At 44.9% G+C, this 14922-nt stretch overlaps 1 protein-coding gene across 1 annotated transcript; it reads right to left on the reverse strand.

Moving 5' to 3' along the window:
• Window positions 1–10439: 10439 nt before the first annotated feature.
• Window positions 10440–14492, reverse strand: LOC138295689 (ankyrin repeat domain-containing protein 63-like). The gene has a single exon (XM_069234139.1). The coding sequence runs from the start codon at window positions 13013–13015 to the stop codon at window positions 11750–11752; it is 1266 nt and encodes a 421-aa protein (XP_069090240.1). The 5' UTR covers window positions 13016–14492; the 3' UTR covers window positions 10440–11749.
• Between the last annotated feature and the right edge of the window lie 430 nt (window positions 14493–14922).

Below are 14922 nucleotides of genomic sequence, written 5' to 3' on the forward strand. Positions count from 1 at the left end.
AGGGGAGAGTCTCCCCTTTCTTACGAGGCCTTCCCGAACGTGGGGAAGGCTGTGTGGGGCCGTTTTCCCCATCGGAGCAGGACATAGTGATGTCAGAGCGCCGCGAGAAAGTGGCGGGCGACACGGAAAAGCTTCCGTGTCTCCCGGGAACAAAAAATAAATAAATAAATCCTCGGGTGCGGCGCACCAGAGGATTTATTAACCCCCTCCCTGGTGTCGGCCACTAGTCGTGACCCGCACCAGGGAGGTAGTGTGGGTGTCGGCCAGTGGCCGACGCCCGCACCCAAGGGGTTAAAAACATGTTGAATATGTTTACATCTTCTCTGAATATTTATCTTACCAATAAAAAAATACTATATGGTACAAAGTGTACCCAGGGCCTGTAAGTGAAATGTTACCAATAGACTGCAGTGAATACAGTGACAGGGCATCTTTGGTTGCAGGTTTACCACTGTAGCCTGTCTGTGCAGTTTTCAGCCTGCCAAAATAACTCCTTTTAGAAGGAATAAACCCTATTTTCAAATATGAATAAGTAACCCGTAAGTAGGTCTTACTGTCCATAAGGCAAGGTGCATTGCATTTAAAGGTCGGACATTTAAGTTTAAAGTTAAACATATCCTTACAAGTAAAACATCCCCAAAGATATTTTCACTGTCGCACAGTTAGCTGTTCCACAGGAAAGCATAGGGATTCAATATTAAATGTAAAAATTTTATCACGAGCGTGAAAACACATACAAAAGTCATTTTGGACATTTTGAAATACATATTATAGGCCCAATTCACTGATGTAGTGAGTTTCGTATTTTGTTTCCAAGGGTACATTTAGAAAGTCATCTTTCCCCGGCCTACAGCCTCTAGAGGTTCATTTGCATGTGTTTCAACTGCCACCTGGCACAGCTGAATACCCCCTTGATGAGGGGAGAACCTGCTCCCAGAGCTAAGACAAAGGCCTTTGGTGTGGGGAGGTGTTCTGTTGATCTGGCAGGATGACCATCTAAGCTGTGCTCAGAAACTTAACTAACTTCAAAGAGGCCAACCCTGTCACAGGTAAATGTTAGCTGACACCTGGGCAGAGCCCTCTTTTGTCCACCCAGAGGTAGGCCCCAATCACAACCAAAAAGGAGCTGTCTCAGAACTGGTTTTCAGTGACCACAGAGGAGGGGTGCTCATTTTCACAGCCACACCTCATGGGAATGCTCAGGAGCCCTGTACAGAGGAAGAAAGTTTCTGCCACCCTACCTCATCTTAGTTTTAGGTAGAAAGGACACTGTGAGACTGTTTGAGGATGTTATGTTGTTATACATATTTGTAGAGCACACTATCATTTGGGAAGGCATCCTGGCGCTGACCAGGTGTGAGTCTGGGCACACCCAATGCCTAGTGAGTACTCAAAAAGCCAGGTATTCAGCTTCTGGTGGAACTCAGGAAGTGAAGAGGAGGCTCTTACGTGTAGCAGTAGGCTGTTCCATGCTTTAGGAGTGATGTTGTATAAGACTCAACCACCGGATCTGGTTTTCTTCATACATAGGATTTGTGCAAGTAGAAGTTCAGATGAGTGGAGGTATCTGGAAGGTTTGTGAGAGCAGATGCAATTGTTGCAGTATGCTGGGCCAATGTTATGTAGTGTCTTGAAAGTGTGGAAACAGGTTTTGAATTGTGCTAATTTGGTATGAGGAGCCAGTGGAGCACCTTCAGGTGTGGAGTGATGTGAGTGCAGCATAGGAGGTTGAGAGTAATTCTGGCCGGCAAGTTCTGAATGCTCTGCAGCTTTCTGGTGAGTTTTTTGTTTATTCCGGCATAAAGGATGTTCCCATAGACCAGCTTGCTTGTGATACAGGCATGCATGATGGTTTTCCAGGTGCTTATTGAGAGCATTTGAACATTTTCATCAGCATCTTCAGGGTAATGGAAGCATGAGGCTATGACTGTATTGAGTTGGGTGGTCATGTCAAGTTTGTTCTTAATGATGGTCTTGAGGGTCTTGGCATGGGTGAGTGTCGGTCCTAGTTCTGTTGTGCACCAGGTGGAGTACCATGGTGATGTACTCTTCCTGAAGATCATGGTTTTGGTATTGTCTGTGTTCAACTCTAAACACTGTCATCATCCAGTGAGTGATTTCAGTCATGCAGACATTGAAACTGACCTAGGTGCTGGGTGTCTTATCCATGAGGGAGAGAATGACTTGCGTGTCATCGGCATAGGAAAGGATGCTGACATCATGAGAGTAGATGATGGTGGCTAGAGGCATCATATACATGTTGGAGAGGGTCGGACTTTGGGAGGATCCTTGTGGAACACAGCAGATGAGGTCAAGGATGTCCGAGGTGTACAGTGCTAGGCTGACTAGGTCCTTCCACTCAGGAAGGAGCAGATCCACTGGAGAGCGTGTCCTTGGATTCTGATGTTGTGTAGACGTAAGATGAGGACGGGATGGAAGACTGTGTCAAATGCTGCAGAGAGGTCCAGGAGGATGAGGGCTGACCTGTTGCCTCTATTTATAGTCATGCAGATGTCATCCATGGTGATAATAAGGTTGTTTTCTGTGCTGTGGTTGGGTCTGAAACCAGACTGAGTGATGCTGAGGAGTTGTTTGTCACTGAGGTATTCAATGAGCTGTCTATTGATTATGTTCTCTAAGACCAGAGCTGGGTATGATAGCAGGGAGATTTTTGCGGTAGTTGGTAAGCCTTGAAGGGTCCGCAGAGGGTTTTTTCAGCAAAGTGATGACATTTGCATGTTTCCAAGTCTCTGGGAAGGGTCCAGAAGAAGTGGAGGCATACATAATGGATGTGAGCATGGAGCTGATGGGTCGCAATCCTCTGGAGTAAAAGTAGTGGCGGCAGGGGTCCGATGGAGCCTGTGAGTGGATGGGATTCATGGTGGTGGAGATTTCTTCTAGAGTGATGACTGGTCATGTGGTCAACATTGCTGCTTTGGATAAGATTAGGAAGCTTTTGGTGATGTCTGTCAGGTCCAATTGCAGTCTGAAGTTTCTGTAAATTTCTGTGATTTGGTTGCTGAAATATTGCGAGAGATTGCTGCACAGGACCTGCGAGGAGCTGATCGAGTTGGAGGCAGCCAATGGTGAAGTGAAATATTTCAGATTTCTTCACCTCTGTTGGTTCTAGCACCAATACAGTCTGCTAGAGCAGAGCATTTGGTGGTCTAGATCTTTTGGTGATAACATCTTAGGGTAGATTTGAACATGCTGTCTGCATTGACCTGGCTCATTCTTTATTTGTGCTCCAACTGTTTGCAGTGGCATTTCATCCGTCTGAGTTCCTCACTCAATGTTCCAACTGGCCAGGTGTCTGGATTTTGTTTAAGTAAGTAATAATAGTTTAATGTACAGATATTAAAATTCATTACAATTAAAGCGCAATAGCATTAAACTGCAATAACATATAAACACCCACTTCATGGCATCTGAGTAACTTTAAAACCTTATTTCACTACTGAAAGCACAGTACTACTATCCAACAATATCATCACAATAAAAACAAATTTGCTATATGTACTTGTGCACAAGTGCAGCAAAAAAGTTAACAGATGCTGACAAACAATACATATAAAGCAAAAAAATACATTCCAGTGATAGCATAACAAGACCCAAGCATCATCATAAAATCCAAACTGCAAAATTCAATAGGCAAAAAAAAACATATTGCACAGGTTAATTACTGAAACAGCTGCAAGATGTCTTAAAGTGCTTATGCGTGCGTGCCATAGTCCATCTCCCAAAAAGAAAAAAGCACTCATATCAATGGTGTAAGCGTCAGTAAAATAAATCTACAAACCGTAAACATTAAAGAAATCAAGCATGATCATGTTGTCCAATAAAAACTAGAGGAGCAAGAGGTAAAAGATGTTCAAATAGCCCATTAATCGTTGCTCGCAGTGGCCCTGGTAAACATATTTAATTCAATGTAAAAAAAATGTTAATACCAATTTTAAACAGTTACTGAAATGGATTATCTATCCAAAGGTCTTCTACTCTCAGTAACCGCTTACAATCTTTAAAAAAACAATAGTGTGACCTTTGTATCTCACTGGAGTTGATTTCAAGCCATAAAAATGACTGCAGAGCAATTACTCTTTCCCTCTGTAGCTTATGACACAATTTCAGATAGGCTCCAGCACCTGCTCCCAAATGATCTGGTAGGCCGAATTCAGGCCGAACCAGGGCAGGTGATGATAATTTCAGCAGACGGAAGAGCCTCTTGTAAATCTAAATAAGCAGATTGTTTAACAAACAGCTGTCTCTACCCAACTGGACTTGCTGACCATAGGTCAATGAGGGTGCGATCTTTGCTCTCATGACTTCCAACAATGGCGACCGAATTGGCCCCCTGAGGGAGTTATAATTTTGAAAGGAACACCTGCAAGGCCAGTGCTTTTGCTTTAACCAATTTTCTCTGCTTAACAAACCTGCCCCCGGCACCAATGTACACCCCTAAGTACTTATAACATTGATCTGAGATGATTTTATTACTATCATATTACCAGCCACTTCCCAGATGCCTTTTTTTTACCAAAAGAGACAACCTTTGTTTTTAACAAATTCACTTCTAAATTATTGGAAGCTGTATAAGATGATAACTGATTAAGCAGCTGCTGAAGGCCTACCCTTGAATGGGTAAAGATTACCAACTCATTGGCATAAAGCAGGTGGCTGATCTGTAAACCACCTATCTTGGGTGGATGACAGTTAGTTGCTTTAAGTAGTGTTGACAGATCTGCAATAAAAAGATTGAACAGCAGGGGAGCAAGTACACATCTCTGCTTCACACCACGAAATGTGGAGATTTTCCTCGAGAGGGAGTGGCCGCCTCCCAATTTAATGCTGTCCCAAGAGTCAGCATGCAACTTGATTATTGCCACCAAAAGCACAGGTGATATTCCTAATTTTTGTAATTTAGCCCACAACATCCCCCTGGGAACGTGAACAAACACTGCCTTGAAATCCACAAAACAGCAGTGCAGCACAGAGCATAATGACACTACCTTATCCATCAAAAGAGAGAGAGACATTAAGTTGGTCAGTGTATAGATTCAGCAACAATCCCCCTTTGACATATTGGAATTAAACCCTTCAGCTCATGACCTCTAACAGGAGACTAGCACAGTATTTAGCCTCATTATCAAGTAGTGCTATTAGCCTGTAGTTGCCTGAATCCGACCTTGAACCACCTTTGTACAGTGGATGGATTATGGCACCACGCCATGACTCAAGGATTCTAGAACACTTCATCCAGTAGCCAATGAGATTTGTAAGCCGATCAGCCCAAAAAGTTGTATCCTGCTTAAACAGCACTTGCGGGAGGCCATTGTGGACTGGTGCCTTGTCTCGTTTTGCCTTGGATACAATGTGCTGAAGTCGGTGCAAAAGGGGAGACACGGCTCCAGACTGAGAATGCAGAGACTCTGAAGTTGGGGAGAGGTACTTGGTTGAGACTACGGCGGTACTCTGTCCTTCCTTATACAGAAAATGTTCTTCCAGCTTGCTTGCAGAAAAGTGGCTACCCAGAAATGATGCCCACTCTCCTTCCCAGATGTTGGCACTGCCTTGTCCCCCTCTGCTCTTTCATTGATTTATTGATTAGGGTCCAAAAATGTACTGAGTTTGAGTACTTACTGGCGCAGACAACCTTTGACCAGAAAGGATTTTGTTGTATTGCTGAGTTGGAAGAGGGCAGGGAGTAGGCACAGGAGGAGATCCAGTAGCAGCAGCAGCACAAATAAACTGCTGCAAACATAAACAGAATACACCCTGGGGACTTTCTCCCTATTGATTAGACACAGGCCTGGATTCACCCCAAGCCACACGCTAGTGGCAGGCATAAAGTGGCACCACTTGGCATACTCTTCAGAACACAGGACAAAGAAGTGGACTCCAACGTTCAGTTGGCTGACTTCCTGTTAGGTTGCAGGGACAAAACAAGCTGCTCAAAGTCCTTTTTTTCTGAAGCTGACCAGTTGCAATTGGATTTTCCCTGGGCCCTGCTGGTGGCCTCAGCTGAAGTGAGTTTTTACTCCCAAGTGCCGCCCTTGAGACCGATGGCTGTGTTAAAGTGTGCTCCTCCTAACATCATGAGCAACCTGGTAATTAGAAACTTTTTGTCCCAAAGGACCTTTAGGGGACTGGGACAAACCTGCCATGTTAATCCAACCAAGGTGTCTTGCTGCGTGGCCAAAGATTCAGGTTGCTCCCACTTTGAGCTTTTCCTCAGCAGCAAATCCATTTCACCAGGATGGAATCAGGCCTCGTGGAGCCCTCTTTGGCAACAGATTGCAGCCTTGCCTGCTGGAGAAGTTGGAGCTAAAAAAACTGACGATGTCTGAAAGCGGAAGTCTTCAATGGGTGAAGGTGCCAAAACCATCCGATCGGCGAAGGACCTTCCTGGGGTGTGAATTTTGAATTTCTCCCACTTGGAGCTTTGTCACCAAACATCAATAGCTTCACCGGACCCTCATCAGAGACTAAGTCAGAAGATAACGTCTGACCAGGTTGAACCTGGTTTCTGTATCTGACCCACGGTCCACTGAGATTGGTGTCCCAGTCAAGTGCACTCAGATGACCGCAGTTTGCACTTTACACTTTTGGTGCTACCTATTTTTATTTAAAATGTTTCTAAAAAATAATCTTTGGTTTCCCGTTTTTTATTTTTGTTGTTTGGTGACATATTATTATTCTCTATTTGTATGAATTGGAGTGGGATTTTTATTGTGTTGCGCTTTTGACTTCTTGCTATTTTGCCACTTTCAAAATGCTTTAAACCTGTTCTTAGGTTAAGCCTGTCTGCTTTGCGTCAAGAGGTATTAGGGGCTGAGCTCAGGTTTACATTTCTGAAACCTTTATTGGACCTAATACTAGCAGTGGGAGTGTTACTTTTGCCGGACTACTGTCCAACCCCACTAATAATACACTTTCTCACAGTACCCACAATGAAACCATATGAGAGGATGAAGGTGACTGAGTCAAATATGGGCAGATGAGCAAGCAGGCAGCTATCTCAGCACCTGTTCATAGTGAGCTGGGGCTAGATTGACATCATTAGATAGGACTATGTATACAAGTGACAAGAGTTTTCCCTGGGTGCACGATAATGTTTTGTCACCTGGATACCTGTGATATCTTAACTAAAACTTGTTTCTGTAGACTATCTCCCTCTAAAAAGCAAAGTCGATATGAACCCCTTCTTTATCAAGGTCAAATGATAACAAAGATGATAAATAAAAACCTGAGTAGAGTAATTAGTCGGCTGTTTTGTCTTCATTTACCACATATTCAAAGTTCCTGGGCCAGGTACAGCAAGCAGAAGCTCTTTATTAAAGTAGATTATCATAGCACTTTGGTATAGGATTTGAGCACATCCCACATGTACCTCTCAGTACTGCCTGTTTGCACTATGAACTGTTACCAGAATACCTGCTCCTGTACAGGCTGGCTCAAATTTACAACACATTTGCCCAATGGGGGTTGGGGTTTGGACTACAAAGAACAAGGGGCAAAATGAGTTTAAGCTTAGAATTGACCGAAGTCAAGGGGGAGGGCAAAACATTAGAACAAATTGGGGAGACTGGTTAATCGGAGATGGAAAAAACAGAAGTACTCAATAGCTGTTTGCTGCTATAAAAAATCTAATCCAGGAAGTACAGGTCACTTATTTAAAAAGAAAATTCCACCAGCACAGCATTTAAACAAATGTTCAACATTGTAAACTCTTAAGTCAATTCCAGCAGCAGCAAGACAAGTATTACTGTTTTTCATGAGTTGTGATTTCTTACCAGACTTCGTGCATGGTGAGGTCCTGTACCTTTGAATTTCACTGTGGCGCCACTAAACCATCCACATTTCTGGACTTGTGTTACTAAAGATGGTCAGGCCATCCATTTGCCTACAAAATTGGGAATGTTTGTTCATTAAAGCATTAAGCACTGGTGTGTTCCATCAAATCACAATACCATCCTGAAGTTAGTCCCGCGTGCATTCTTTAATTCGGAATTTACTCCATCTACTCCTCTCTCTCTGTTATTTACAATTTAATTCTTTGAGAATCTGTCCTTTCGGGTAGGTGAAAAAGACTACCTTACTGTTGCACCATTACCCTACTCCCTGTTCCAATTAAGATTCTGGAGAAACATTTCCATGGAAACTATCAGAATTTTTTAATACCACGGGAGGTTTACAGCCTATGCAAACAGGTTTGTGTTGCCAGCCACCATCACAGTCAATGTTCCTAACGAATTGAAAATGCCTGTGAGTTCTAGTCAACTCGAAAGAATACCTACCAAGCATGAGCACTATCAAATGTCTGCAAGGAAGAAACGTGTTTCACAACATGTAAAAGGTAATAAACTAAATCTATCTTAGTTCGAACGCTGGTCCCTTTAGCTACATATAGCCCAATATCGAAGTTGATGTGTACCAATACGCATTGCTGAATTACTAGTCAGGAGAACCACAACAGGGCTAGGCATGTGTTCATTGCATTGTTGCATCTGGTTCTACAGAATATACCGTATGATACACGATAATTGCGTACTCGTTTTTCGTAATCGTGTCTACATACCACCTCTGATTGACCTTTACGCCCTACTACACTAGACACCACATAAAAATGCACGGTTCTGTGACAGAAACGTGGCCGTGTTCTCTTGGGACGTGATGCTCAAGTGCATGGACATCATGAATGTAGCAGGTGCAGAGGAAATGGGGCCATAGGGCGTGGAGGCCCACAACACCCCCAATGTCTGGATGTCTTTTCTACGAAAACAGTAGTGCGGGCTGCATTAAGGCCCGTAGCATCCTTTCTACCACATTGCTGGGTCTGCCTTCAGCATAGAAACAATTGTAATCAAAAAATCTTCGCATTCTACAAGGCTTGGACATTCCAAAGAGAAGAATATAATTCTCTGCTGGTACTACTTCGGTACTTCAAGCAGTTAACGAAACGCAAATATTGGGCACTGTATATTTCGCAAAAGTACAAGTGATATAATCAGATTAGCAAAATCAGTATTAGCTGGGCAACGTCATGAGATAACACCTCCATAAAATCGATTATGTTTATGTGCTCAGCCTGTACTTGGGACTGTTGATTGTAGAAAAAATAAATATTTGCCATTCATAAAGAAACGCTGCTTGACGGACAAGGTATATTACGCAAATGAACATCACTGCCCAAGTACTTCCGGGGTCGTTTTAGAGAGAGAGAGAGAGAGAGACAGGAAGACATGACAGAGGATCGCGATGCGGTGACGTGTAAGCACTACCTTTGAGTATTTCAAGGATGTCAATGCATTCTAAAGCCCGTGACAGTATACTTGAAGGGCAACAAGGCATAAGTGGCAGATTATTTAAAGTTGGTTTGTCACACCATTATCAAGACAAACGGTTGCGTGCTAAATCTGTGGATAAATCTCCATAGAAGCAATGGTACAGCTAGTGTCACGATACGAATCACTTTCACTTTAAACATCTCTATCTCAACCAGATAAAAGTCTTTCAAGTGTGCCTGGGAAATTAAATATAGCCAAAGGCAAACAATTAAAACCCTTGTATCACGTCTCTAAGGTCAGACGAGGTCATATTAAAAACCTCCGGGACTACTTTCTGTCTGAGGTCCTTACTACATAGCCACGCCACCCTTTTCAAGGCACTGACGCGCTTAACTCTGTGCAGACTTGTAACAACGGCACTAAAATAAAACGCTTTTAGTGATGATACGCTTTATACCTATTCAACTGAAATGACAATTGTTCTTAGCGCTTCCACGGGATGAAATACTTCGTTGCTTTCCCAGATTTAACCACTGAATCCAAGGAAATGCATGTATGCGGAATGGGAGGTTTTAAAGGTCTCAGCTAAGGCTTCTGAACACTATAACGGGTGCTTTCTACCCTGCATACAGAGCCGGCTCTTGCCCCAGTACCACCGTGGGCGGAAAGAAATGTGTTGCCCACACTGCTGGTGAATAAAATGAGAGGCTGCTGCTGCTTTTCACTGGCCAGTTCCTGGCTGGCTACATCAAGGTAGCGACTTGCCTATGAACACACATCTCCACACCTTCCTGAATCACCTAAAACTTAGTTGCAAGTTTTTTGTTCAGGGGGTGAGGGAGAGTTGATGTGTGGGGGCGGGGGATGAGAGGTCAAGGTAGGGGACCAATAGGGAGCTAAAATCAGGGACTGCAGCACATTATTAACACTTAAATGTGCTTAAACCGGATCACTGGAGCCAAGGTAGGGACCTTGGTGTTTGCAGGACCTTCATGCAGACAGTTCTTTCCGTCCCTAGCGGCCTGAGCCTAGGATCAGCTTGACCACGCCAAAAGCCGCCAGTAGAGGCAGAGAGGTCATTCATTTAGGGCCCAATATCATAAACAGTTGAAGTAGAATTTGAATCCCCAGGTACTTCCAGACTTCAGATAAAATTCAAAACTCTCAGGGGTGTTAACATTCAGCTTTACTGTGGTTTAAGAATTAGCTGTGCTTTGTTCTTCGCGCATACTGTCAATGTTCAACGGTTTACACCAAATAGTAACAAAAAAGGTTAACTCCTTGACAACGGCGAAAAACAAAGATGTACAATGCATAGTTAAGGCTACAACACTGGATCAGTCAAGACTACACAAGTCTTAGATCTCCATCGATTTAAATTCAGGGTATTCTTCTACACGAACGGTCCAGATGAAGGACATTCTGATTGTATTTTGGCAGGGCACACTTTCATTTAATTAACTTCTTTAACTAACGACTAAGCATCACTACAACAAAAAAATGAAGTTGACCATAGTAAGCGTAAATTACATTTGAATACACTATGCTGAGTTACCCATATGGAAAATGAGACAATTTTATTGCACGATAATAGCAGTTTACAATTAGAAAATATAATTGCACTTATTTAATGTTCTCCTATATAGTGATCATCACGAAGGTCAAGTAACTGTTTTAAAATAAGGCCAACAAATCACATTCTTTCATCTTCTACTATGAAAACCAATTATAAGTACATTGAGAAGTATTGTTTCATATATAAAACTACTGATGAGTCAACATTACAAAAAATAGGAATTCTTACTTTACATATAAAAACAGATTTATGTTTTTTGCGCACACAAAATAACACACTAATGCATCACAAAAATAAACTTTTCTAAAGTGCGTTGTGTCAGTACATTCTATTAATATAATGTTATTGTAATTTGTAGAATGTCGGGTTCAGCTGTCGTTCCTCCGATGAATCGAATGTAGTGTTAGAAAAAAATGCGCCACTTAAGAAAGCATACAAATGCTGGTATCTGAATACAGGAGAAAAGGCTGTGTCGGATCAGGGTGGTTTTGTGAATCACGAATACAGGCACAATACTCAAGTCAAGACACTATAGACATGTTTTAACATCTGGACTGGTGAAGGTACATAAGTACAGTTAGAAATACGAGTGAGCCGGAGGTCCAAGATCCTTCAAGTGCACAGGTGTAAAGAGCGCAGTTGCCGAACAATGAAGTGCACTAAAACGCGTGAACAAAAACTTAGCTCCGTATGACTTTTTTTTTTAAAATAGCGCTTCATGGTGCTCTTGTACTGTTTGTGAGCACAATATAGTGGCACACCTGTCATTTTTAGGGTTTGCAAACATGACCTGGAGTTATTTCTTCAGGAAGGAGCCCTGGCAGCAGCTCTGCTGGATGGAGAGTTCCTCCTGGGCCTGCACCAGTCCCGCATCTCGACTGCCTCTTCCTCAGGACTGACTGGAGAAGTCGAACTCGCACTGTACTGCGCTGATGCTGTCGATGCTGGGCTTGCTAGCTACCTGCGGGTGGTCCCTGCTGAGGGGGAAGGTGTCGGAGCGGGCCATGCCCCTCTGCCCGGACTCCGGGGGATGGCCAGGCTGTCCGCTGCTCCCTGGAGGCTGCCGGCCTGGCTTCCTGAACTCCGGGAAGGTAAAGCGACGGAATAGCTTGTTGCCCAGGGAGCTCAAGGCGCCAGGGGGCTGAGGCGCAGTGGGGGGCGGCGGCCCTCCGGAGGGACCTGGACAGCCGTCGCAGGTAAGGCTCAGCAGGCAGGCGGAAGGCAGGCTACTTCTCTTCTGGTAGTAGGTGGCATTGAAGCCACGTTGGGCGCAGCCAGGAGCTCTGGGGGAGGTCGGGGGCAGCGGGGTGAGCAGGACGCTCAGGTGGCCTGGCAACGCTGGGAGGTCCCGGCCTGTTCCAGGTGAGCTGGGTTGAGGGGAGAGTCCGGGCAGAGGAGGTAAGTGGGTGGCGGTGCTTCCGTACTGTAGGCTCCAGGAGCGGGTGCGTGGTGGTTTCGGGCTGGCAAGACTATAGGTACCCGGGTCCTCCTCCTCGATAGAGTGCATGGATGGGAGGTGTGGCAGGAGAGAGCGGCGAGGAGCTCTGCCGGAGTGAGTACCTTCCTCTCGCGGGCGCTCCCTGCCGACCCACTCCTCCTCGGCCCCGGCCCTGAGTCCGGTGAGCGCCCTCACGCACTCCTCGTAGCCCAGGGCCCGCGCTAGGCCCAGCGCAGAGTTGCCCGCACGATTGGCCCGGTGTACATCCAGCCCGCCAAGCCGCTTAAAAGCGCGTACCAGAAAGGCTGCGACAGGCGCGTGGCCGGCCACGGCAGCGTATTGCAGCGCGGTGTTCCCCCAGGCGTCCGCCAGCTCGGGGTCGGCGCCGGCTTGCACCAGGCGGCGCACGGCGTCCAGGTAGCCGCGCTCGCAGGCGTGGCTGAGCGCCGTGCGGCCCCAGGCGTCGCGCGCATCCACCGCTGCTCCGCGCTCTAGAAGCAGCTGCAGGAAGCGCGCACGTGCCGCGGGCTCTGGCAACAGCGCTGCCGAGGTGAGCGGCGCGGGCGCCCCCTGTCCTGCCCCGACGTCCACCAGTCGCCCGTCCTGCGCGTCCAGCAGAAAGCGCGCTAGGTGCAGCTGATCGTTTGACATTGCGTCCAGGAGCGCGCGGGCTCCGCTCATTTCGTCTCTGCTACGCTCCTCTGACGACCCCAACATGCTTTCCCTCCCTGTGTGCTGCACAGGGGGGCATAGCCGTAGTCCTCAACGTTTATCGGACATAACGGGGTCCTCACGCTTACAGCACCGTGCGATGTGCGAGACACGGACCGCTGTTGAAGCTCGCGGCATTTATAAGGGCAACCGGTAGCGCCCCTGTTGCCAGGGTGACACGGTTTGCGAGGTCCCGGTTTAGGTCCTTGTGCTTCCCTTCTCTGTGTTTATTGCTTACACGAAAACACCCTTGTCCGCAGGATGGCCGCAGTCACGGCAATCACGCATTATTCTCATTACTTACAATCAGATGCTTACCAATCCAAAACATCGTTGCTTCAAGAAATAACCCCTCCGAGCTTTTATCACGCTTTTCATTTTACCTTCAAAACAGGAGCTGTCCAGTGCTAATTCTGATCCACTCGCACAGACAATTGGTTACTATTTAACAACAACGATTTGAAAGAGGGATAGAGAGCCTCATTATAAATAAGACAAATGTGATACTTTGTGCAACCTAAGCTCCACGTCCTTCCATACACGCAATTAGTCGACTTAGAAGGCAAAAGAAAAACAATATTGAGACTGAGTGACTGTAATGTCCTACCCAGCCTGGGTATCCCCAATGAGAACGCAACCCCCGGTGGTATTTGTTACACATCTTTATTCTTCAGCATGTAACCACAAGCTCAACATTATAAACTTGCATTCACTGCAGCATGTTCTAACACTTATGTCACCATGCTACGGAATCCTTCAGTATCAAAAAGGGTTCCATCATTCATACTCGCAAGACACAACATCTCCCTCTCTGTTTAATAAAAAATTTCATTTTTTTTTTACAACACATACACATTATAATTCTTCAATGAGTATTCTTAGTGCTTTTATAACTCGTCCGGATTGTGTCTTAGGAAACTGGGCTTCAATATTCAGAGTGTCCATTATCTGCTTTGGTGAAGTAGGATGAATGGCGATCTGGGATTCACCACAAGTTTTCTCCGATCAGGTCTCTACATTAACATTAAGAGCAATAAGCGTTGAGTCTCCTGTTTGAAGTGCAAGGAATCACGCGTGATAGAGGTTCCGGGACGTTGGCCAGTTATGATATGCCCTTTGCTGGTTTCAACTTGAAATGGCTTGGCATCAAAAGGGACATCAGATTTGCATCATCTTGGTTGACAAACAAGCACAGGTTCTCCTTGCTTGAAAGCAATGTTCCTTGCATGCCTCCTTTTGTCAGCATGGGCCTTCTTTTTCTGCTTACGACTCAAGTCGGTTGTACATGTCTTGCCTTTCAGTTTTGGATCTGGTGGTGGTCCATTGAGGCAATTTGGTCATTATGGCTCTCCTGAACATCAGTGTTCCAGAGTCGTTCCCGTTTTGTTCAGTGGTCACAGAGCGGGAATAAGAATTTGTTCCAATTTCACAAATAAAGGGAAGGAAGCTGGTGATTTTGCTGCAGCGCTAAGAAATCTTAGCTATTATCTCAGACCAAATAGTGGATTCACGCCTTAGGCAGATGGACCGACACAACATTGATTATAGAGGATGTCAATAGTATATGTCATAATCATCACAATAAGCATCAATAAACAAGAAATTGACAATCTGATTACACTGCAAATGTCCACACCAGTTTATTAAGATTTGTAAATGTATTTCCCTATATTAACAATGCTAAAGTCACGAAAATAATTCTCAAATACAAATGATACATATAATAAGTCATCAATGGCTGGTTAGAACGCCTTATATATCTGAGTTTAATCAAAGCAAGTAAACAAATTAACTCAAGAATTATGACACAACCTAGTAGCACCAAGATTTGCTCCAGTGTGATAATATACATTGAAGCAATAGATCAAAGAACGTCAACACGAATCATGAGCATGTAGAGGTAGACTCCCTCA

Source organism: Pleurodeles waltl, chromosome 5 (assembly GCF_031143425.1).
Source record: "Pleurodeles waltl isolate 20211129_DDA chromosome 5, aPleWal1.hap1.20221129, whole genome shotgun sequence".
Taxonomy (NCBI): Eukaryota; Metazoa; Chordata; class Amphibia; order Caudata; family Salamandridae; genus Pleurodeles; species Pleurodeles waltl.